Source organism: Nycticebus coucang, chromosome 11, assembly GCF_027406575.1.
Source record: "Nycticebus coucang isolate mNycCou1 chromosome 11, mNycCou1.pri, whole genome shotgun sequence".
Taxonomy (NCBI): Eukaryota; Metazoa; Chordata; class Mammalia; order Primates; family Lorisidae; genus Nycticebus; species Nycticebus coucang.
The window spans coordinates 57,740,524-57,765,794 of record NC_069790.1 but is presented as its reverse complement, the minus strand read 5'-3'; the positions used below and the strand labels follow the sequence as shown (position 1 = coordinate 57,765,794).

At 37.5% G+C, this 25,271-nt stretch overlaps 1 protein-coding gene across 2 annotated transcripts in view; it reads left to right on the top strand.

Annotated features, from left to right (window-relative positions):
* Positions 1-24,263, top strand: part of VPS50 (VPS50 subunit of EARP/GARPII complex) — a 133,538-nt gene extending 109,275 nt beyond the window's left edge. For both annotated transcript variants that reach the window (XM_053609233.1, XM_053609234.1), the window contains 6 exons: positions 4,904-5,052; positions 5,978-6,074; positions 7,083-7,241; positions 11,023-11,144; positions 13,002-13,191; positions 23,538-24,263. In XM_053609233.1, coding sequence (XP_053465208.1) covers positions 4,904-5,052; positions 5,978-6,074; positions 7,083-7,241; positions 11,023-11,144; positions 13,002-13,191; positions 23,538-23,657 — 837 coding nt within the window. In that variant the 3' untranslated portion in view covers positions 23,658-24,263. The remainder of the gene's footprint in view (positions 1-4,903; positions 5,053-5,977; positions 6,075-7,082; positions 7,242-11,022; positions 11,145-13,001; positions 13,192-23,537) is intronic.
* Positions 24,264-25,271: the final 1,008 nt, after the last annotated feature.

Genomic DNA, 25,271 nt, shown 5'->3' with positions numbered 1-25,271 from the left:
CTCAGGTCTTGCCACATGGTGCTTAATAAAATACACATAGTGTGACCAAGTAAGTAATGAAACCAAATTAGCTGTTCTTTGAGACAGGTTCTACCCATCTACTTATTAATAACGTTACAGCATCTGCCTGACGTCTATGATCATTGGTTAAGTTTTTTCCTAGACTAGTATAGTCGGCAAACTTAGGGATGTATCTTTAAAAAAAAAAACAACTACAACTTCTCTCCCCCAGTAAGTGAATAGATAGATATGTGGGGTTTTTTTCTCCTTTTGCACCTTATCTTTTAGAGATAGGCTTTCTTTAAATCCTTATTCTTACCATCTCTTAAATCAGAGGACTGTACTCTGGACGAGAAGACTGTGCACACAATCATTCTTCCTTGAGTTTGTAAGGAGCATCGCCCTTTGGGAGGGTCTCTCCAGTGTCCTTATTCCTCTGGAGGATAAGCGTTCGTGCAATACAGTAGAAGTTTCCTGAAATTTTCCTTGTTTAAATGTTGAATTATTATTACTTAAACTGATAAGCATTGGTTTATTGTTTTAGAAAATATATTTGTCATTTACTAGACCTGGATCCCAGGTTTGTTTAAGCCAATATAGTTTTTTCTTTCATTAATTTGCGTCTACATTGGCAGAGAACATTAATTGATTTCTTGCTAGTCAATATTTTTTTTGGCTATTAAAATAATTTATAGCCTGAATCAATCTGAAGCCAACTAGATGGAAGTAATATTTTCTTTATTTTTCTTCTAATATGTCTTTTTTTTTTTTTTTTGTAGAGACAGAGTCTCACTTTATGGCCCTCGGTAGAGTGCCGTGGCCTCACACAGCTCACAGCAACCTCCAACTCCTGGGCTTAAGCGATTCTCTTGCCTCAGCCTCCCGAGTAGCTGGGACTACAGGCGCCTGCCACAACGCCCCGCTATTTTTTGGTTGCAGTTCAGCCAGGGCCGGGTTTGAACCCACCACCCTCGGTATATGGGGCCGGCGCCTTACCGACTGAGCCACAGGCGCCGCCCTCTATATGTCAATTAAAAATTTAATAAACACTTTTTTGATCATTTTTTATATTTGTCTTCTAATTTTTATGTAAAAGGCAAAATGAAACCGTTGTAGTCTAAAATGCCACCTAATACCATTTTTTTCATGTAAATTCAACATAACCTAACAAAATTTGTTTGACATATTAAAGTCTTTAAAAAGTGGTCTAGTGGAGGAAAAGTAGGAAATAATGCTGGTATAGGTCATAACAGCACCAGAAATGTGAATTTACTTACCCATTTGGTGATACTAACTAAATTGTTTGCTGTAAGACCTTTGGCGAACTTAAAATTTTTGATAATAAAAGCTTATTTTGAATTTGTCCAGAAAAGTTCCCAAGTAAGAATTCTCTCTATAGTAGTAAAATAGTGTCAAGAAAGACTAAAAGAATGTGATTGTCTCTGTGAGAGTAAAGATTGATAAAATTTCATTTCTCAAAGTCATTAAAATTTATATCCTTTATTTCCTGTAATGGTATAAACTAAAACACTGACCCAGTTTAGGAGCTTTTCCATTTAAATGCAAAGGAAGCACATACCATGTATTTATGTCAGTCAGACATTTTTGTGATTCTCTTGCTTTCTTCAAGTGTATTTCCCGAAATGTAAACAGAGAACTTTAGCTGTTAAACAGGCTAAATTTTTATGCCTATTACACCAGTGTTAACTGGGAACAAAAGTGTTCCTCCCTTTGCCTTCCATCATCTCCTAGCATCACCTCCCTGTTCTAGCCTAAATTAACTAGTAGTATCTAAATCCAAAGAAACTCTTAGTTTTATAAATGTTTTATATATGGAGATATCTAATCATAATATGTAAAAGAATGAAATTCAAAAGTAACTCTGCTGTCGTAAGCAGATGGTATTTGGCCGGGCTCCATGGCTCCTACCTGTGGTCCTAGCACTCTGGGAGGCTGAAGCAGGAGGATTGCTTAGGGTCAAGAGTTTGACACCAGCCTGAACAAGAGCAGTGCCCTTTCTCTACCATAAGAGTAGAAAAATTATCCAGGCATAGTGGCATGAGCCTGTAGTGTCATATATTCCAGCTACTCAGGAGACTGAGGCAGGAGGGTTTCTTGAGCTGAGGAGTTTGAGGTTGCTGTGATTTAGGCTGATGCCAAGGCACTGTCCCTGGGGTGATAAGAGAAAGATCCTGTCCAAAAAAAATAAAATAAAATAAAAAGTCATTCCTGGTACCTTGACCTGTTTGAGTTTGTATAGTATTTTCAGCAAGTTTTTATTGGATTTAGTTTAATCCAATTACATTTTATTGGATTTAGTTATATTTATTTTAAAATCAGGAGTGTTTGATGCTTAGAAGGAGACTGCATATAGAACTCTAGGTTTCTCCTCATGAAGAAGCCTACCTGTGCTGAAGACTGCTGAGAGGTCTAGGGCCTGACTATGCAGTGACATCGGAAAGGAACAAACAAGAGTGGTGTTTGTTTAGACGTATTTTAGTTATTGATAGGATGTAGCAGGTGAGGAGGGAAGGAAGTCATGAATGATTTCAAGGTTCCTAAAGTGGTTTATTAAATAACCACCAGAATTAATAGCACAGGCAACCAACTGTCACGGGACAGTATCTGATCTTGTGAAATTTTTTTTGTAGTAGGGTTATTTCCTTTTTAGTAAAGGGAAATAAATAGTGGAGATGCAACGTGAGATAACTTACGTGGTTCTAGGACCCTGATTGTCCCTAGTGGAAGGAGTTATTCCCAAAACAACCTTCTAATTGAGTAATTAGAAATTGAGGAGAGACACGATCTTTAGAAGACAGGAAATAAACTAAAGAATGAAACCATTTTCTAACTTGAAAGGTTTTATCATTTTTGTTTCTTTTTTGCTAAATTTATAAAAGTAAATTATACTCCCAGAGTACTGATGCATTTGGTATCTCTTTTATTCATAAGGAAAATGGTTGAGATTTCTAACTATAGAGTTGCTTTGAAAAGTAATCTAGATTTACATTTTATATACTTTCACATCTAATTTTTGTAGTAGAATTTTCTTTGAGGGTCTTTTAAAGCTGTTACTTACATTTGTATTTAAATATGTAGTTGTACTATCTGCCTCCTCCAAGGTCCTCAACATTAAACTCCATAATGGAGATACCCATGGAGTGTTTTCCACACTGACAGTATTATGTGAACTGCAGGGGTTGTATTAGAGAACGTTTAGCATTTCTTCTAGCTCTATCGGTCTCCCATTCAATCAAAATTTTAAAACTTTCTGCTGAAGGACTGAGCAGGTTAACTGTTGACCTATATTCAGGTAAGCTTAAGACATAACAGCACTTTAGCGCCAGGAGCTATTGTGTAATGCGCATATAGCATTTATTCTGTTAGTTTCTTCTGTTTGTAAATTTCTCTTCTGGAAATGTTTTTCACAATGTAATGAGTGGAGTTGATGGCATATCAGTACTGGAAAACCTTGTACTTAAACTAAAATTATGATGTCCATTTCTAATCCAAGGTAATCGTTACTATAAATATATTCGGTTGTTAAAATTCTTCATGGCCTTATACAGCGAAGTGACTTTGAAATTATAACGTCAGTAGCGTTAGGATTCATTTATTGAGAACCATGCTATCACGGAGTTGTTTTTTCCCTAGTGTGATTATGATGTCATTACCTTGATTTCTTTCCCGCCCTTCCCACCAAAACAGTGATTAAAACTCCTTTTCTCTGATACTGAATGTAATAACCCTTTAAGCCAGTGGTATGACATGTCAGTATGCTAAACAGCATTCTTTCACGTTTGCTTTACAAAGGGAAGCTGTTTACCTAAGTGTGTCTTTATTGAAATATTTGGAGTGAGTGAGCTGGCAGTCTTCTGGTGCCCTGTCAGCTACTCCAAGTAGCCAGTTTAGCACCCCTTTAGCCTAAGAGCTCCTCGAGACACACACCCTCCCTAAAAAAGATAGCCAGCGTGCCAGTGAGTTCAAATGTTTTTTGGGGTTTTGTTTGTTTATTTTGTTTTGTTTTATTTTTTACTGTTTACTAAGAGCTCAGCAAAACATAAGAGCTTCTAGCTGTGTATTGAGGGGAAGCTGGGTGAGCATATCCTCAACGCTCATTCTGTGTTTATAATATGAAATAAATCTTTGGAGTACAAGATTGTGCATAAGTCATATCCAAGGCACTGCTTGCCTGGCATCAGAATCCCTGGAAAGGTAAATTACTAGTGAGCATGGCTTGGATAAAAATAAAACTGAAGAGATTTAAAGTCTGATGAGTTTTTCTGACCACACTCCTGCTGACTGTGTGACTGTGTATTTGAATCAGTGGTTCTCTCGTAGAGGGTGCTTAGGGGCCCCGCACGTGTTGCTCTCTGGGCATCCCTTTCCTTTGTTCTCATTGACTATCTTTATCAGTAATCTGTCCCTAGACATATACAGTACCATTGGTTCTGTTTCATTCTAGTCCTGCCTTCTTGAGATTGTACCGAGGTTATCTTGATAAGGTCGGGTGTGAAATGGTTAATCACACCATAATTTTGGATTTTACCAGCTTGATTCTCAAGGGACGATCTCATTTACAAGTTCTTGAGGGGCGTCTCAATATTGTCTACGTAAAACATCTCTCGGTTCGTAGAGATTTCTCATGTTGGCAGACTTTAGGTCATACACAGATGGTAGCATAAAGAGTTGGATAATATATAGAATTATGTTCACTTAGTATCAAAAGGAAAGTTCTCATAGTTACAAATCATAAAAGCACGGGGGAAAAGAACCAAAATTAAATGTAGTTGCTATATGCCTAAGAGTATTTTATTTATAGTTCTAATTTTATCAAAATCATATGGTTTTTTACAGTTAGATTTGCTGTTCCAGATTGTGTATGTGTGTGTTGCGTTTTTAGGATGTTTCAGCCGATCCTACTGCCACACTCACAGCAGCAGAAGAAAGAAAGGAGAAGGTACCGAGCCCACACCTCAGTCACCTAGTGGTTTTGACATCTGGCGATACATTGTATGGGTTAGCGGAGAGAGTGGTAGCCACGGAGTCCTTGTAAGTTGTTAAGTACAGTTGCTTTGTCATTACGTATGTAAGAAAGGTTATAGAAGTAAGTATTACATAGTTAGACTTCTATTATAGCTATATACATCTACCACTTCTGAATAGCCCTTATGTATTTCTGAGAAGTATATTCTAACATAGATTATCAGTCACTTTCTATTTTTCTATTGATAACTTATGATTCTAGAGAAACTATAGTTGCATTGTCAGCTAAATATAGTTGACCCTTGACATCAGCAAGAATGCTTCCTGACCTTTGTAAATCTTTAAACGTATTAAAAAAAATTGAAGTATATAACATCCTCCATAAATTGAAGTCTAAGATAACTTAAGAGTGTTTGCATACATGACAAAAAGAGAAAAACAGTGCCCAGCTGCTGCACATCTGCAGGCCATAGTCAGGCTCAGTCACCAGCCAAAGGACTCCCATTCCCACACCTGTGGTTTGTTCATAAGCCTCAGCCAAGGTACAGATTGTATGCTGTGGATGTTGTGAACTTACTTCTGAAAAGGGTAGATACTGAACTGTGACTTTTAGAGTCTTGTATATAATAGAATGGGATCTTTAAAAGAAATCCTTAAAAAATACTGTTATATCAATTTTTTCGATCTGTTGTGTTATCTGTGCACATCTCACATGCAAAGCATAACTTACGTTTTTCGTAATCTGATTAGCTCCTGTGAAGTTACTCTTCTTTCACCTCAACTTCCATTCAGTGATAAACTCAGCCCTAATCATGGTGCAGATTGCATGAGAGCGTGTCAAGTGGTGGTACAAGATAGTTTACTAAAGTGGAAAATCATTTTAATTGTTAATGTTAATGCACTCAGAGATCTTAAGAGATTACTTATATGGAAACAGGCTCTAAATTCTGGACAAAGTTTGTTTACACAGTGAATTATTTATTCTGTTTAGGGTATTCTTGGCTGAGCAATTTGAGTTTCTTCAGCCACATCTGGATGCTGTGATGCCTGCAGTTAAAAAGCCCTTTCTTCAGCAGTTTTATTCTCAGGTCAGAGATGGTCTTGTATGTCATTTTAACTGTGAGCCAAATGGGACTGTCATAGATTATTTAAGGTTTTATTTTTTTAACTAGAGATCAGTCTCCAACCCCCAGGAGAGCTGGATAGAATATTCACTTATTCACTTATGAATTCCTGCATTAAATACACACTTATCAAGCACCTCATTAACTTTTAGTCCGGTGAGACTAAAGTATGACAATTGCCACAGAATGGGGAAAGAGCAGTGACAGGACGTTTAACCCAGACTGGAGGATGAGAGGGGCTGTGGTTGGGAGAAGGTTGTCTGGAAAGACTGGAGGAAGTCATGTTCATCCCAGACCAGCCAGGCAGAGAAGGTGCGTGGGGGCTAGATTCCAGACAGGGAAGGGCGTCTGTGAGGTGAGAGAGAACACAGTGCACGTGGGCAGCTGAGAGCTCAGCTTGTCCGGCTGGGCAGCGGGAGGGCTGGTGGTGAGCGAGGTCTCTGGAGGGTAAGCAGGAGTCACATCCTATAATGTGCCCTCGGGTGGGAGGTGGACTTTATTCCGAGGGCTCCGGTGAGCTACTGGAGGGTTTGAAGCAGGTATGCGGCATGGTCAGATGTGCGCTTTTTTGAGGCATTCTCCGGGGGGTGCTGTGGAGAGTGGGCTGTAGACAGCAAACCTAAAGATAGGCAGCCCTGCCAGAAGGCTGCCGGAGTATTGCCGGTGAGAGGATGGAATCCTGTTCCTGAGGTGGAACATTGGGAGTGGAAATGGAGAGAGTGGGAAGAGTTTGAGACACATTTGCTAGTCCCCATGAAAACTTCTCGTTCTCTTACAGTTGGAGTGTCAATGCCTCGAGTTTACTGAGTGTCTCAAAATTGTGTTTTGAGTAAAGCCTTTGCCCTCACGTTAAAATATTTTTGTAATTTAAATCTTCAAATGTATAGTATTTTATTTTCAGGGCAAAGTGTTCTTTATAAATATGATACTTTTAGAAAGTAGCTGTTCTCATTTCTGTGAAATTTATTTCAGACGGTTTCAACTGCCAGTGAACTACGCAAACCAATTTACTGGATTGTAGCTGGTAAAGCCATTGATTATGAACAGATGCTGCTCCTGATGGCTAATGTGAAATGGGATGTAAAGGAAATCATGTCACAGCACAACATATATGTAGATGCTTTGTTAAAGGCAAGTGTTCTGAGAAGTATCTCTACTAAAGGTCCTTCTGAGAAAGATATTCTTTTATCCAAAAGGCTTTAAAGTAGTGCAGTTCTATTTACTGCCGCATTTTTAACATTGTGATATTAAAGTCCCCATATTAAAACAGGCTTCTGTCTGACTTTTTGTTTCCTATTAGATATGAGTACTTCATAGATCTTTGTTTTTGTTTATGAATTTCTCATTTTGAATTAGAATTTGATTATTGCATGTCATGTCTGACATTATGTAATCTCAATAGCTATCACTCTGACGGTAAAAAAAGATATTTCTATTGAATTAGAAGCTATGGTTTAGTATGTGTATTCATTAACAAGAGACTGTGCTCCTCATTATTCTGAATTCTTAATTCTAGAAATCATATTGCTTTTGCAATGTGTCGTGCAAACACCTTTGCAATCAGTGACTTACACTTATGAGTTTCCTGGAAAGAACTGTAGTTCTTTTTTTTTTTTATTTATGCATGAATAAATATTTATACATCACCTGACGTGAGGTGCACCAACAGAAATGCTGGCAATACAGTTGTGATTCAGAAACTTACATGCCCTCAAGGGATTTACATACCAGTGTAGAAATAGCAGTAAACAGATAGATTGAGATATAATGTCAAGTGATGAATAATGCCATGAAAAAACAGTAAACCATTAAAAGAAAATAACAGGCTCTGGGTGGGAACAGAATACCATTTATTTATTGTTGTTGGAGAAGGCTCCTGATAAAGTGAGAATGGAGATGAGGTCTGAGGAAGTAAGAAAAAGAGCCACATGGATGAAAGAGCACCTGAGAAAACGAAAGCAACTTTCAGGAAAATTTTATTTTTCATTTCGGCCCTTTCCAGCTCCTGACTTTTGCCACATTTATACAATCCTTGCTCACTTGCTTAGCCCAAGGCAAGAAATAACAGCCTGGAACCAGAGAACCAATAAATGGAGCGATAGACTAAGCTAGATAGCAGTGGAGTTCTGCTCGTGTGCCAGCTCCCTGCACTGATGCCTCTGTTGGCCTGGCTTGAAGACCGTGATGCTGTCTCCAGACTGAAGGGTACCAAGATCAGTACTCAGTAGCTGTGGGTTTCCAGGGAGATGTCAGGGTGGGGTGGTAAAAGTGAACTCAGATCTTTGACCTTAAAGGTAATCAAAGGAAGAATTTTGGTTTCTGGAATATCCGGGAGGTTTCAGTTTTGAATTTTCATTTGGAGCATAAAAGGTCCAGGTAATGTATAAATCATGATACCCTCTCCTTTTTTTTTTTTTTTTTTTTTAACAATTTTGTTTCTAAAAAGTTGATTCTTCTTTTATGACAAACTATATTCATCCATTCAGGCTGCCATAACAAAATAGCATAGACTGGGTGGCTCATGTACAGTAAATGTAGTTATTTCTCACAGTTCTGGAGGCTGGGAAGTCCAAGGTCAAGGCTCAGGCAGATTTGGTGTGTGGTGAGGGCCTACTTTCTCATAGATGTCACCTTGTTTCATCCTCCCATGGAGAACGAGGCAAGGTTGCTCACTGGGGCTCTTTTACACATAGTATAAGGATACTAAACTCAATCAGGAAGGCTCTACCCCCCTGACCTAATCACCCCCAGAAAGCGCCACCTCCCAACACCATCACCTTGGTAGTTGGGAGTTCAGCATAGGGATTTGGCAGGGTCGGGCACAGACAGAAACATTCAGACCAGAGCACACATTAACCATGGTATGCACAGGGATGCAAAAAACGAAGACTTCTGCACTCAGCAAAAATACACATGCTCGAAGGAGGCTTCTTCAGTAATCTTAGTTCCAAGAAATATGGATATTATAAGCAGGAACTAATGTTAGTCAGGTTATTAACCTGAGCCCAATTTTTAAGAGCTTAAGAACTTCCTTAAACGTAAAGGTTAAGTATCTGTAAAAACTTTTTGTTCTTTCTGTTACTTTTCTAAGTCTAAGCATGTAGGTGAAAGCAGCCTGCTTATGTTTCCCCCAAAGAATTAGAAGTAAAATGAGATGATTTTGTTACTCATTTTATAGTAAGCATTTTTGAGTATTGAATTTAGCATTGAATAGAATGTCATTAAGTGAATCTATGGTTTATCTTTTAAATAAAATATTAATGAAAAATGTTGAATTATGGCTTTTGAAAAAATCCAAATCAGTTACAGTAGTAAAATATTGCTGCTTTGCTAATCCATGAAATGAAAACAACAGATGAAGTGCAGTTCTTTAACTTTGATTTTCAAAGGTAAACTTAGTAAATCGACAGTCCACTTCTTTCTAATTGAGAGTAGGTGGACCGTTAAAAATAAGCAAGAAAAATTGAGACTTAGGAAAAGAGCAAAGGAGATTGATGATTAGATTAGAGTTTTTTTCCTGAGAAAATATGTACACCTCAATCTGTACACATCGAGGAAACTAAAGAAAAACATAATCTTAGACCTCCTTTATTGTCAAGGAGGGGGTCAACAGCATTTTCTTTTGTTAATGAACATGTTTAGATGGTAATAGTCCAAAGAGATGAGAGACTGAAAGCTGGTTTGCTGCTTTCTTGTGATTATTTGGATTATTTAAATTAGTTACATATATTTTACATTTTTAGTACAGTCATGTCATAAAAGTTAATAGACAATAAAATGTTCAGTTTTCTGTAGGTAACAGTAAATATTTCATGTTTTATTTTTTCCTTTGTACTAGAAATTTTCTTCTATAACATGACTTTCAAGGTATTTGGTATATAGATTAAGCATCCCAAAGTCAAAAAATACAAAATATAAAATGCTTCAAAATCTGAAACTTTTTGAGTGCCTACATGACACTCAAAAGACTTGCTGATTGGAACATTTCAGATTCCAGATTTGGGAATTTTGGATTTGAGATGCTCAACCAGTAAGTGTGATGCAGACATGCAAAATTTGAACAGATCCAAAATCCAGAGCACTTCTGGTCCCAAGCATTTTGGACAAGGGATACTCAACCTGTATAGTAATTTAAACAATGTTTAGGAAAGAAAATAATTTCCCAGAACACTCTCTCAGGAGAATAGCTACAGATTACAATAATTAATTCTGAGTTGAAAGTTTATTAGAACATTTTTTAGAAACTGGGTTTCTTGAAGACATTTTTAAAGACAAATTAATTCAGCTCTTTTAATCCATACTGACAGCCATAGAAAATTTTGAGATGTAGAAACATTTGGACATTGTTAACATGGTTTAATCAGTTGATGACACTTATTTCTTTTGAGGTGAAATGTAGTTAGTATGCTCTGTACTGTAACATAATCTTTTAAAAATTCTGCACATATTTTTTGAAAACCCTCATGCCAGGGCGGCGCCTGTGGCTCAGTGAGTAGGGCGCCGGCCCCAGATGCCGAGGGTGGCGGGTTCGGACCCAGCCCCGGCCAAACTGCAACAAAAAAATAGCCGGGCGTTGTGGCGGGCGCCTGTAGTCCCAGCTGCTCGGGAGGCTGAAGCAAGAGAATGGCGTAAGCCCAAGAGTTAGAAGTTGCTGTGAGCCGTGTGACACCACGGCACTCTACCCGAGGGCGACTCTGTCTCTACAAAAAAAAAAAAAAAAAAAAACCCTCATGCCAACTCCAAGTTATGTTTGGTGTTATTACTTTTTGTTTTTCTTGATTTGATTCTGACTCTGTCTAAATCTTTTTTTTTTTTTTTTAGTTGTTATTTTGCCACTTTTGTGGGAAAGTATATGGCATTATAATGATACTCACTTATGGCCATGATTTTGTTTTGTTTGTTTTTATCTTAGGAATTTGAGCAATTTAACAGGAGGCTAAATGAAGTCTCTAAGAGAGTTCGGATACCCTTGCCTGTCTCTAACATACTTTGGGAACATTGTATACGACTGGCTAATAGAACAATTGTGGAAGGGTAAGTTTTTCATGAAAGCATTATTTGTTTCTTAAATGATAAATTGTGATAATGTTATAAGATGTCACTAATGGGTAGAGAGAATGGAAGTAATGAAAAATAGTAGACAAATTAAGAATATAATTAAAGAAGGAGTCTTAAGCCCCGCCCTGCTTGCTTTTCTTGCTTGTGACTATGGATGAATGAGGAATGCAGAATCTAATGGTTTTACGAAAGTTAAACTAATCATTTTATTACCTAAAAATACAGTGATGATGATGATTATACCTAACATTTTGGGGCACTTGTGTGGCATTTGCTGACTTTTTTTTAGGTTTATATAACCAAATCCTAAAACAAATTTGATGGGTACTGTTATTCTTTCATCAATGAGAAAACCTAGGCTCAGAAAACTATGACTGACACAAGTTAAGTAAAACAAGTTCGCACAGTTGTTTTTTTTTTTTTGTTTTTTTTTAAGGTAAAGAAGGCATATGAATTTTGATGTTATGCTGCAAAGTCAGTCCTCATAACTTCTAAATCATAGTTAATCATCATCATCATCATATTACTATAAACTAGGTAAAACTTTCATGTGTGAGTTTATCAATTTATTAATAGTAATTTTCCCACTTACTCAGGGTCTGTCCTTACTCTACCTATGACATCTAGCATACAAATAGGAGTCAGTAATACATTTAAAAATCCCTAAAAAGCATATAGTTATTTCAAAGACCATGAGCAGTATTCTAGAATTGCACATCAGTTGAATTTTCATACTATCGTTTAACTTGTTTTTCTCTGGTTCTCATTTGTTATAAAAAGGAATGTATTAGAAAGTAGAAAAGTAACATTGACAAGCTGACAACAGTGTTGGCATGCTGTATTGAAAACAACAGCTCTATAAATTATAAAATGGCTGTGTGTCAATAACCACAAATGCAGAGTATTTTTATTTATTAATTTTTTGAGACAGAGTCTCCCTTTGTCACCTTTGGTAGAGTGCCATGGCATCATAGCTCACAGCCAAGGCACCCAGCCTTGAAAAGTATTTTAAATAAATTTCTTTAATAAAGTAGAATAGTAAATAGTCTATATTTCTATATAGAATACTTTTTATTTAAAAAAAAAATAATGCTCGGTCACTTTAAATAATATAAGCTTTAATTTTCTTACAGATTTCCTTAGGTGAAGTACTTCATTTCCTAAGATTTAATTTTCATGTTCTGTATGATTGACTGAAGGAAATGAGATGAATTTATCAGTAATAAAATATACTGTTAGGATCAGTATATTTGTTCTTACTCCTGGTCCACCTTAAAACATAGTGTTTCAGTAGTGTGGGACGCTGGTCTAAGTCTGGAAACTGTTTTATTGTGAAAAACATGTATATACTTTCTGTACTTTTATGCATGCACATTTCTTAAGTTTTACCAAGCATTCCTGGGAGAGTTATCCATTTCTTTTGCACTAAATAGTTACAATATTGAACAATACTGAACAGCTTTATAAAACTAAGATCACTTTGGAGTATTCAGACCTTTGTTTTATAAATAACTGTGAGTAGCCAGCTTAACTGTCCCACAAAGATTATGTTAATTGAATGAAGAGAGCTATAGTCTGCAGTGCAACAAAGAACCTTGAAGTTATTTAGCCTCTTTGCAAACGAGGAAATCGAGGCCCAGATAAGTAAAATGACTATTCTGTCTTTTTACAGAGAGGCAAAACACAACCCTGTTCTGACCCAAGCTCATGTGCTCTTTTTCCTGTAATCTTCTCATTTGGGGAGAATCTGTCAAAATATGGTTTAGAGAAAAGTCCAGGGTTTGTCTTTCTAACCTTCTCATCGTGTGTTTTTTTTACTGCTATGTGTCTAAGATATGCCAATGTCAAGAAGTGCAGTAATGAGGGTCGTGCCTTGATGCAATTGGATTTTCAACAGTTTTTAATGAAACTTGAAAAGCTAACAGATATTAGACCCATTCCTGATAAAGAATTTGTGGAAACCTATATTAAAGCCTACTACCTGACGGAGAATGACATGGAACGCTGGATCAAAGAGCACAGGGTGAGAGCTGGAGAATAGTTAATTAAGTTTTTATTCTTTTTGCTTTTTGCTATTCTTGTCCACTGTGTTATTTAATTCAAAATCACAAAGTGCAATACATGGTATAAAGAAACACTACTTTTTAGACAAACTACTTGAGTCAATTCTTTGCCATATTCAGACTATATTTATGGAGTTCCCTTTGCCTATTCCAATTTTGGGGGGCCTTTTGTGAACTGTTACAGTAATTATTTAGAAATACAGCCAAAGTCTGAACATTAGGTATATTTCTCCTACAATTGTGTTGTAGGAAAAGCTATCTTGATTAACTTCAAGATAGATTGAATATAGTAACTGATACATAAGTTTAAACCTTCTGTAGCATTCAACAATGAAATGGTGGCATTCTACAATTTGACTTATATTAGTGATGACTGAAGATAATAATATTTAAATGGCTAAATTTAACTTAGATTTTACATTAGATTTTCCCTTTAATATGGATTTGATTATTTTTCTTTTGTGTGGATATATAGACAAGTAGAAAACCATACCATTTTGTTATTTAGGATTCTGAATTTTTGACAGTTCAACTCAACATGTATCACCCGAGCATACTTGGTATGGGGAGCTTTTCTATATGATTGTTGTATCATTTGTCTTGATAGGCAGTATGTGAAGACAGATTTAAGAAAAATTGGGGAATTGTTAAATTACCATCAAATCCTTACTACTTTCGTAACTTTAGGGTTCACTTTTTTGTGGTTTTGTTTCATTAACAATGAAGATTTATACAGCACCATTTGGGGCAAGATTGGAGAATATGTTTTCAATGGAGGAATCAAGTGTGATATAAAAAGCAAGTGGATGATAGACATAAAAAACCAGTTAACATTAACTGTTGCGTGAGTTGTATTTAACTCACAATAATTTTGAGCCCAGGGCCTCATGAACCTGCAAAACCTCTTTGTTGTTTTTGCAGTCAACTGGCACATCTCCGCCACCTCCTGCCACTTTGCTCCAGCTGGCCTGGCCCACCCAAGGTTGCCACAGGTGGTGGACCATGTACTCTGATCATTATAGCTTCCTATTGCATATTTTGCTTTGACTGTTTGGTTGATGGCTCTTTGAACAAAATCTATGCCATTATATTTGGTGATATGACATTGATGCACATACTTAGGGCGTATGATTCAGGGGTTGTCATCCAGGACCATCCAAGGTCCACTGCAGACAATTAAATAACTTGTATAATGACAAAAGATTCAATTCTCAGAAGCAAATTTAATAAGTATGTAGTGAGTCACATATAGCTCACATGACATGCAGTGTAAAAATTGATTCTAATCCGTACAGAAAATAAAAAATATTTTTGTTAAATTTGAAAGGATTGTTTTGTTTTTGAAGTTTTATTCGTAATAAAATGCCATGGCTCCAAAGAAAAAAATTTTTCTCTAGTGTGGAGTCAGTGTATTGCCATTAAAATCTTTGCATACAAATATGACAAAATTAATTTACTTGCTTCATAAACTAAGAACATATATTTGGACTTCAATTAAATAGCTATGACAGATGGTTGAAAGAGAGAAAAATGAATTAAGGGAAAAAAGGGCGTCTAGGTTAGAGAACAGTGTGATTTCATGGGTTCCAGATTGTTGAGATTTCAGCCTCGTGCATAGCGCTGTGATGAACCTCTTTGGATGTTCACATCCATCTTAGAACACATTTCTGAAAGGATAATACCTATGTAAAAATGTGTGTACATTTTAATGATTTTTGATACTGGTTGCCAAAATTTCTCATATTTTCCCCAACAGAATGTAAGAGTGACTATTTCCTTATAACTTTGTTGATGTTGATTATTATTATTATTTATTATTATTTTTTTTTTTTTGCAGTTTTTGGCCAGGGCTGGGTTCGAACCCGCCACCTCCGGCATATAGGGCTGACGCCCTACTCCTTTGAGCCACAGGCGCCGCCCCTCAATGTTGATAAAAATCTTTTTCTTTTCTTTCTTTTTTTAATTTCAAAATATTAAGGGGGTACAAATGTTTTGTTTCACAGATACCTTGCATAATGCCTAAGTTGGGGCTTTTAGCATGCCCACTACCTGAATAGTGTTCACTGTACCCCCAATAGGTAAATTTTTATAACTCCTCCCCTTCCCGCTTCCCCTTCTGGACTTCCAGTGACCTTTACATCTCTTTGTGCAGGGCCCACATTTACATAGGCTATAAATGTCATGGGCAAAAGCTAAGTAAAATTTGATTTCATATGGATAAAGAAATAAATTATTTGTACCTTCTTAAGTTCATCCTTTCTGATTTCAACACCATAAAAGGATGAAATGAACTTTAGCTTGGAACTTTAACATTGGCCTGAATATTTTATACATGTGCCCCCTGTGGGTCAGTTTCAGATCTTTGTAAGCAAAGTAGAAATGTACATGTTATCATCAGTCATCTTAGCCAATAAGATGGAATTCAGAGAAATATTACCGCTTTTAGCCCAGCTGACATTTGAGAACCAAAATGTTAAACTCAGATGCAAATGGACTGCGGTAAGTTGCTAGGATGTCTGATAAATTAAGTGGAAACTCTTCAGGGTTGGCACTGAGGAAGGGATTTGGGGAAAGAGTACGGGGTAGCTGAGGAGAATAGCACAGCCCTTAAATGTGATTTAATGCAAGAATGATGCCCACTTTAGTATTTGCTCCTTTAATGTGCCTGACTGAATTTTTTAGAAATGTTTTAATCTGATTGATGTCTGTCATTCAGTGACATCTCCCTGGCAGCAGTAGGGACTCTGTCTCTGAGGAAACTCCACCAGCGGTGAGTCCAGTGCTCGCTGGCTAAATGTGATTACTCACCAGGTGGTGATGTGCTCTCAGAGGTCAAATACGCAAACTGAGAAGTTTGCTGAGTTTTTAAAATAATCTCAATCTCGTATTTTGAATTTGTCCTATCTTTAGTGATTACCTTCAATAAAGACATGTTTTCTTTTCTTATAGACGATAGTATACAATTATCTTTCACTATCTGAACTCTTGCTATTCAACCATTTAAACTGAATCAGAATGCAGAAATTTCTGTGAATCCCTCTTGATTTTTTTTTTTTTTTTATTGTTGGGGATTCATTGAGGGTACAATAAGCCAGGTTACACTGATTGCAATTGTTAGGTAAAGTCCCTCTTGCAATCATGTCTTGCTCCCATAAAGTGTGACACACACCAAGGCCCCACCCACCTCCCTCCTTCCCTCTTTCTGTTTCCCCCCCATAACCATAATTGTCATTAATTGTCCTCATATCAAAATTGAGTACATAGGATTCATGTTTCTCCATTCTTGTGATGCTTTACTAAGAATAATGTCTTCCACGTCCATCCAGGTTAATACGAAGGATGTAAAGTCTCCATTTTTTTAATGGCTGAATAGTATTCCATGGTATACATATACCACAGCTTGTTAATCCATTCCTGGGTTGGTGGGCATTTAGGCTGTTTCCACATTTTGGCGATTGTAAATTGAGCTGCAATAAACAGTCTAGTACAAGTGTCCTTATGATAAAAGGATTTCTTTCCTTCTGGGTAGATGCCCAGTAATGGGATTGCAGGATCCAATGGGAGGTCTAGCTTGAGTGCTTTGAGGTTTCTCCATACTTCCTTCCAGAAAGGTTGTACTAGTTTGCAGTCCCACCAGCAGTGTAGAAGTGTTCACTTCTCTCCACATCCACGCCAGCATCTGCAGTTTTGAGATTTTGTGATGTGGGCCATTCTCACTGGGGTTAGATGATATCTCAGGGTTGTTTTGATTTGCATTTCTCTAATATATAGAGATGATGAACATTTTTTCATGTGTTTGTTAGCCATTCGTCTGTCGTCTTTAGAGAAAGTTCTATTCATGTCTCTTGCCCATTGATATAAGGGATTGTTGGCTTTTTTCATGTGGATTAATTTGAGTTCTCTATAGATCCTAGTTATCAAGCTTTTGTCTGATTGAAAATATGCAAATATCCTTTCCCATTGTGTAGGTTGTCTCTTTGCTTTGGTTATTGTCTCCTTAGCTGTACAGAAGCTTTTCAGTTTAATGAAGTCCCATTTGTTTATTTTTGTTGTTGTTGCAATTGCCATGGCAGTCTTCTTCATGAAGTCTTTCCCCAGGCCAATATCTTCCAGTGTTTTTCCTATGCTTTCTTGGAGGATTTTTATTGTTTCATGCCTTAAGTTTAACTCCTTTATCCATCTTGAAACAATTTTTGTGAGTGGGGAAAGGTGTGGGTCCAATTTCAGTCTTTTACATGTAGACATCCAGTTCTCCCAACACCATTTATTGAATAGGGAGTCTTTCCCCCAACGTATGTTCTTGTTTGGTTTATCAAAGATTAGGTGGTTGTAAGATGTTAGTTTCATTTCTTGGTTTTCAGTTCAATTCCAAGTGTCTATGTCTCTGTTTTTGTGCCAGTACCATGCTGTCTTGAGCACTATGGCTTTGTAGTACAGACTAAAATCTGGTATGCTGACGCCCCCAGCTTTATTTTTGTTACAGAGAACTGCCTTAGCTATATGGGGTTTTTTTCGGTTCCATACAAAACACAGAATCATTTTTTCCAAATCTTGAAAGTACAATGTTGGTATTTTGATAGGAATGGCATTGAATAGGTAGATTGCTTTGGGAAGTATAGACATTTTAACAATGTTGATTCTTTCCATCCATGAACATGGTATGTTCTTCCATTTGTTAATATCCTCTATTTCCTTTCTGAGGATTTCATAGTTTTCTTTATAGAGGTCCTTCACCTCCTTCATTAGGTATATTCCTAGGTATTTCATTTTCTTTGAAACTATGGTGAAGGGAGTTGTGTCCTTAATTAGCTTCTCATCTTGACTGTTATTGGTGTACACAAAGGCTACTGACTTGTGGACATTGATTTTATATCCTGAAACATTACTGTATTTTTTGATGACTTCTAGGAGTCTTGTGGTTGAGTCTTTGGGGTTCTCTAAGTATAAGATCGTGTCGTCAGCAAAGAGGGAGAGTTTGACCTCCTCTGCTCCCATTTGGATTCCCTTTATTTCCTTGTCTTGCCTAATTGTATTGGCTAGAACTTCCAGCACTATGTTGAATAGTAAAGGTGACAGAGGACAACCTTGTCTGGTTCCAGTTCTAAGAGGAAAAGCTTTCAGTTTTACTCCATTCAGTAAAATATTGGCTGTGGGTTTGTCATAGATAGCTTCAATCAGTTTTAGAAATGTGCCACCTATGCCTATACTCTTCAGTGTTCTAATTAGAAAAGGATGCTGGATTTTATCAAATGCTTTTTCTGCATCTATTGAGAGGATCATCTGATCTTTATTTTTGCCTCTGTTAATATGGTGGATAACGTTTATAGACTTGCGTATGTTAAACCAGCCTTGCATCCCTGGGATGAAGCCTAGTTGATCATGATGAATGACTTTTTTGATGATAAGCTGTAATCTATTGGCTAGGATTTTGTTGAGAATTTTTGCGTCTATGTTCATGAGTGAGATTGGTCTGAAATTCTCCTTTTTGTTTGGGTCTTTTCCTGGTTTTGGTATCAGGGTGATGTTTGCTTCATAGAATGTGTTGGGGAAGATTCCTTCTTCCTCAATTTTTTGGAATAATTTCTGCAGTACAGGAATAAGCTCTTCCTTGAAGGTTTGATAGAATTCTGGAGTGAAGCCATCTGGACCAGGGCATTTTTTGGTTGGAAGATTTTTTATTGTTTCTTTGATCTCAGTGCTTGAAATTGGTCTGTTCAGGAGCTCTATTTCTTCCTGGCTGAGTCTAGGGAGAGGGTGTGATTCCAAATATTGATCCATTTCTTTCACATTGTCAAATTTCTGGGCATAGAGTTTCTGGTAGTATTCAGAGATGATCTCTTGTATCTCTGTGGGATCAGTTGTTATTTCCCCTTTATCATTTCTGATTGAGGTTACTAGAGATTTTACTTTTCTGTTCCTCGTTAGTCTGGCCAATGGTTTATCTATTTTATTTATTTTTTCAAAAAACCAACTCCTTGTTTCATTAATTTTCTGAATGATTCTTTTGTTTTCAATTTCATTGATCTCTGATTTGATTTTGGAGATTTCTTTTCTTCTACTGAGTTTAGGCTTAGATTGTTCTTCTTTTTCCAATTCCATAAGATCTCTTGTGAGATTGTTGATGTGTTCTCTTTCTGTTTTTTGAATGTAGGCATCTAAAGCGATGAATTTTCCTCTCAAAAGTGCTTTTGCAGTATCCCACAGGTTTTGGTAGCTTGTGTCTTCATTGTTGTTATGCTCAAGGAAGTTAATGATTTCCTGTTTTATTTCTTCCTTCACCCATCTGTTATTCAACAGAAGACTGTTTAGTTTCCATGCCTTTGGGTGGGGTCGAGCATTTTTGTTAGATTTGAGTTCCACCTTTAGTGCCTTATGTTCTGAGAAGATACAAGGTAAAATTTCAGTTCTTTTGATTCTGTTGATATTTGTTTTGTGTCCCAGGATATGATCAATTTTGGAGAATGTTCCATGGGGTGATGAGAAGAATGTATATTCTTTATCTTTGGGATGGAGTGTTCTATATGCGTCTATCAAGCACAGTTGTTCTAGGGCCTCATTTAAGTCTCTTATATCCTTGTTTAATTTCTGTTTAGAAGATCTGTCCAGCTCTGTAAGAGGAGTGTTAAGGTGCCCTGTTATTATGGTATTATCAGATATCATATTGCTCAGACTGAGTAAGGTCTGTTTCAAGAATCTGGGAGCATTTAAATTGGGTGCATAAAATATTTAGAATTGAAATGTGTTCTTGTTGTATTTTTCCCTTGTCCAATATAAAGTGACCATCTTTGTCTTTTTTGACTTTATTTGCTTTAAATCCACATGTATCTGAAAATAAGATTGCAACTCCTCTTTTCTTCTGAATTCCATTTGCCTGAAAAATTGTCTTCCAACCCTTGACTCGGAACTTAAATTTGTCTTTTGAAGCCAGGTGTGTTTCTTGCAGACAGCAAATGGATGGCTTGTGTTTTTTAATCCAGTCAACCAATCTATGTCTCTTCAGTGGGGAATTCAAGCCATTAACATTTATTGAGATAATTGATAAGTGTGGTAGTATTCTATTCGTCTTATTTTGTGAGAGTCCATTGCTTAGTTTTATCTTTTGCATCAGTGTGGAGGTTTGGTTCTGTCCTTTAATTTCTGAGTCCTTACTTTGCTGCTGATCCATTGTGGTGGTCAGTGTGCAGAACAGGTTGAAGTATTTCCTGTAGAGCTGGTCTTGTTGTGGCGAATTTCCTCAATGTTTGTATATCCATAAATGATTTGGTTCCTCCATCAATTTTGAAGCTTAGCTTAGCAGGGTACAGAATTCTGGGCTGGAAATTGTTCTGTTTAAGTAGATTAAAGGTAGATGACCATTGTCTTCTTGCTCGGAAAGTTTCATTAGAGAAGTCTGCGGTCACTCTGATGGATTTGCCCCTATAGGTCAACTGGCGCTTACTCCTGGCAGCTTGCAGAATCTTTTCTTTTGTCTTGACTTTGGACAGGTTCATCACAATGTGTCTTGGAGAAGCTCGGTTAGAGTTGAGGCAACCTGGGGTCCGATAGCCCTCTGAAAGCAGTGTGTCACAATCTTTGGTGATATTTGGGAAATTTTCTTTTATAATATTCTCTAGTATGGCTTCCATTCCTCTGGGGCATTCTTCTTCCCCTTCTGGGATTCCTGTAACTCGTATGTTGGAACGCTTCATAAAGTCCCATAATTCTGACAGTGAACGTTCTCCTTTCTCTCTCTTCTTTTCTGCCTCTTTTACTATCTGAGTTATCTCAAGAATTTTGTCTTCTACCTCTGAAATTCTTTCTTCTGCATGGTCTAAGCTGTTGCTGATGCTTTCCATTGCATCTTTTAAGTTCCCTGATTGACTGTTTCATTTCCTTCAGCTCTGCTGTATCCTTTTTATATTCTTCATATCGTTCATCTCTGATTTGATTGTGTTTTTGGATTTCCTTTTTGTTATTTTCCACTTTATTAGCAGTTTCCTTCATTGTTTCCATCATTTCTTTCATTGTTTTCAACATGTGTATTCTAAATTCCCTTTGTGTCATTCCTAACATTTCTTTATAGGTGGAATCCTCTGCAGTAGCTACCTCATGGTCCCTTGGCGGGGTTGTTCTGGACTGGTTCTTCATGTTGCCTGGAGTTTTCTGCTGATTCTTCCTCATGGGTGATTTCTTTTATCTGTTTCCTTGCCCTAATTTTCCTTTCACTTCCTCTTGCTCTTTAAGTTCTCGTGCCTGTGGACTAAGGGTTACAGGACCAGAAGGGTGAGAAGGTTTAAGAGCAAAAAAGGGATGAAAGAAAGGAGGACCGCGTGATAAGAAAAAAGAAAAATAGAGAAAGGAGAGGGGGTGGGTAAAAGGAATATTGACAAAAAGAAGAGAGGCACAGAAAGAGGCAGATAGAGCAATATAGGTGTACAGTAGGGTACTTTGATAGGACCTTAAAAAAAAACTACCTTCTGGGGGTGCCCAGTTGGGTGGTTCCCTTGAGGTCAGCAGCTCTTTGCTAACCTGATCAGACACAGTACCCCACCTCCACCAAGTAGAGAGGAAAGACAAAAATGCTATAAATCAAGCCAAAACAAGCAAACAGAAAACTTTACGCGATAAAACTGGCTGGAAAAACCAAATAATAGCGGTAGAAACACTGACAAAAATGAAGTTCTAATTATTGAAATAGGCAGCAATGGGAAATTATAATTAAACTAGAAAAATTGAGAAAGAAAAAGGATCTGTATGGAAAAGGTTGAACTTAAAAAACAACACAACAATCCACAACATCAAAATAAACAAAAAAAATAAACCAGAAAAAAAAAATAAAAAAATAAAATAAAATAAAATAAAAACAACCAAAAACAAAGCAGTATGTATATGTTCTTGAATATTGTCTGGGTAACACGTGGTCTTCTGGGGTATGAGATGTTAATCACAGTTCTGATACGACTGGAGGCTGCTAGTTTCTCAAACCCCAGCAGGTAGACACCCTAAATCTCTCTTCAGCCCACTTAAAAGGCACTTTGAACTTGTTCACTTACTGAGCAGAAGCTTTCTCAGGGAAGTGCTTGTCGCTGGAATCACTGCTGAAGTGGCTATCCACTTACCCTGTGTGTCAAAACTGGTCTCCCTCTGCCCCCGAGGGTTAGGGCTGCAAGGCGGCTCAGACCCCGCCCTTAGGCTACTTGGTCGCTGGGTTACCAGCTCCCACCCAATTCCAGCTCTGCAACCCTGAGGGCGGAGCTTGCCGGGGCAGATCGCTCACAATGTCTGCCTGTGACCCAGAGCCAAACACTATTAGCTCCGTCTGGCTCAGCGGCTCAGACTGGGGCCCTAGACAAAGGCCAAAGTTCTCCGCACTCACGCTCAGGCTCTCCCCAAGGCAGTTCAGCTGAGTGCAAGTCCAAAGACAGCAAAACAGTTCACAGGTAAGGCCTTTCTGGTTTGCAGTCTCGCTGCTACTGAACTTACAGTTGCGGGCGGGTTTAGACGGATTGAACACATGCGACCACTTGCCGTTTTTCCACTGTTTTAGTCCTCCTCTTGGGGTCCAGAAGTCTCTCGCTGACTCCCTGTATCCTCTCAGGGGTGATGATAGGCAGATCCCACCAGCCAGAGATGCCTGGAGTCCTATCTCCCCAGACTCACGGTGCCCAGATACAAGGAAGCTGTTACTCGGCTGCCATCTTGCTCCGCCTCTTCATTCCTCTTGATTTTTATCTTAGCAACTCATTATCTGAATTCAGGGTCCAGGTGGATGGATATGTATAGAGAAAAAGATACTTGTAGTCTTAATTTTACTTGCCAGTTATCAATCATAAGAGTTTAAAAAATTCTGACTTTCTCATCTGTGTTACCTAATTCATTTATTATATCTTAGAAGAGTTGTTCTCTTGTTGAGTTTTTCTAACTGAAGTTTCATAAAATGGAGAGTGCCAGGGAAATAACTCCATCAGTAGTATTTTTAAAATTTGAAATGTCTATATATTTTGGTAACAGAGACTGTAAACAGAAACAAGCATAAAATATTTGATCTTCAAAGTGATAAAAAGGGTAAGCAGGTCAGATTACTTTGCCATATTAAAACAGATACCGTTCCTTCCTATTTCAAATGCATACCACTGTATCCTATTCCCTCCTGTTCCAGCTCAGTAAGCGGTTTGTCAACCATGTCCCAACTATGATTGCCACTGATTTTTACTGGTTTGTAGCGCTCAGTCACTATTCATGGATTCCCGAATATCTGCCTGTTCTTTTGTATTGATCAGATATATATCTTTTAGCGTACTGAATTTGTATCTCCCTTTTTTAACAGGAGTATTCAACAAAACAACTGATCAATCTGGTGAATGTCTGCTTGGGCTCCCATATCAATAAGAAAGCAAGACAGAAACTTCTAGCAGCTATAGATGATATAGACAGACCTAAAAGATAAAGAACACAGCTCTTTTTCCTCAATGGCATTGGTCTTCTCTCAACATATGTGATATGCAAACCCATTTCTCATGCACTTCTGACAACAATCTAAGAAAACTTTGTGCATGTTCTTTTCAACTGGACAGCAGAAAACGTCAGTGTGTGGTGTTCGCAAATGACAATGACTTTGATATGCTCTGATCTCTTCAACTGTTGGTCTCATTTGTTATAATCCCTTCCTGAAATATTATTGCCTTGTCATAACTATGGTTATGTGAGTACAATTACATATTTTACAAAAGAGTGTGCCATACATGCACAGTTAGAAGCAGCAATGGTTTAATGTATCTATGGGCAGTTTTTGGAGAATGAGGTTATGTTGGCATTTTTCTACCCTCTGAACTTAGTACTTTATAAGCTTATTATGAGAGGGCTAATGTACAGTATCTCCTAATTATGAGCACTGCATGAGAATTAAACAGTATGTGTAAGTAAAATAGTTGAAAAGTCAGTATGTTTTCCGTGTTTTTATGTGTGAAGGTTTATGCCAGGGTAATTTAGTTATAGCAAAGTGATCATAAATGATGAAATTTAATAAATATTATGCTCTAATATGATCAGCCTATGTGAGATTGTATTTTGATATTTTTACATGGGAGGCAGAGGTCATGAAACCATAATGTAAAATTTTTTGTATGTTCATTTTAATTATTTTATATCCTAAAATGAATGGTGAAAATTAATTTCATTGAATAGACATTTCAGTACATGAGTAGCATACAGAATGCCAAGCTTCTCTTCCCTTTATTTATAAAAAATGGGATTTTTTTAAAAAATGCAAGTTTTACTCTTTAAATTTCAACTTTTGTCTTAAAGCAGCAAAACCTGGGCTGACTGACTCAAGACAAAACTGCCTGTCTGGCAAGCCTAACTATAGGGTCATATGTTTACCTTTCTTAAATACCTACTTTGTAACCCAGCTGTAAAGTAATATGAATCTGGCCAATCAATAGCTTTCAGACCCAGTTAATTAGTCATTAGTAACTATGCACCGTTCCCTCTAAACATTGCCCTGAAGCCAGGCATCTCCCAATGTATGTGACAGGAGAATCCATTTTCCATGCACTCCTTCCAATTGTCTGAGAAGGAATTTTGTGTCTCTTCTGACTGGAGCATGGAAGACATCTAAGCTGATGTGGTGTTGGTCCAGTGGTTACTGTGTCTGAACTGTAACCCTAGCAGCTCACAGAACCCTGAGGAGTCTCATAAGAAACAAGCTGTGGGTTCCGTGCATTTTCTGGGTGCTGAGGTGCTGAAGGGAGAGCACAGGGTTGCATGAGATCAGACGTGGCAGTAAGGGAAACGATCGCCAGTGTCTGTCAGTCCCGTGATGTCCAGAGACGGCAGCACAGTCTAATGTGTGGCTGTTGGTACATGTGTCTGTGTGAGTTTTTCCTTTTCAGCTTTCATTTCACAGTTGGTTTACTGGCACTTTACAACTTTCCCCTTTTTAAGAAAAATACGAGTTTGGTGCCATTATGTTCTGCTTGTGGTACTACATTGCGTACTTATAAAGTAAATGCTACCTGTAGCCAATATCTCTATTCAGCCACTGGTAGAAACAAACATGAGA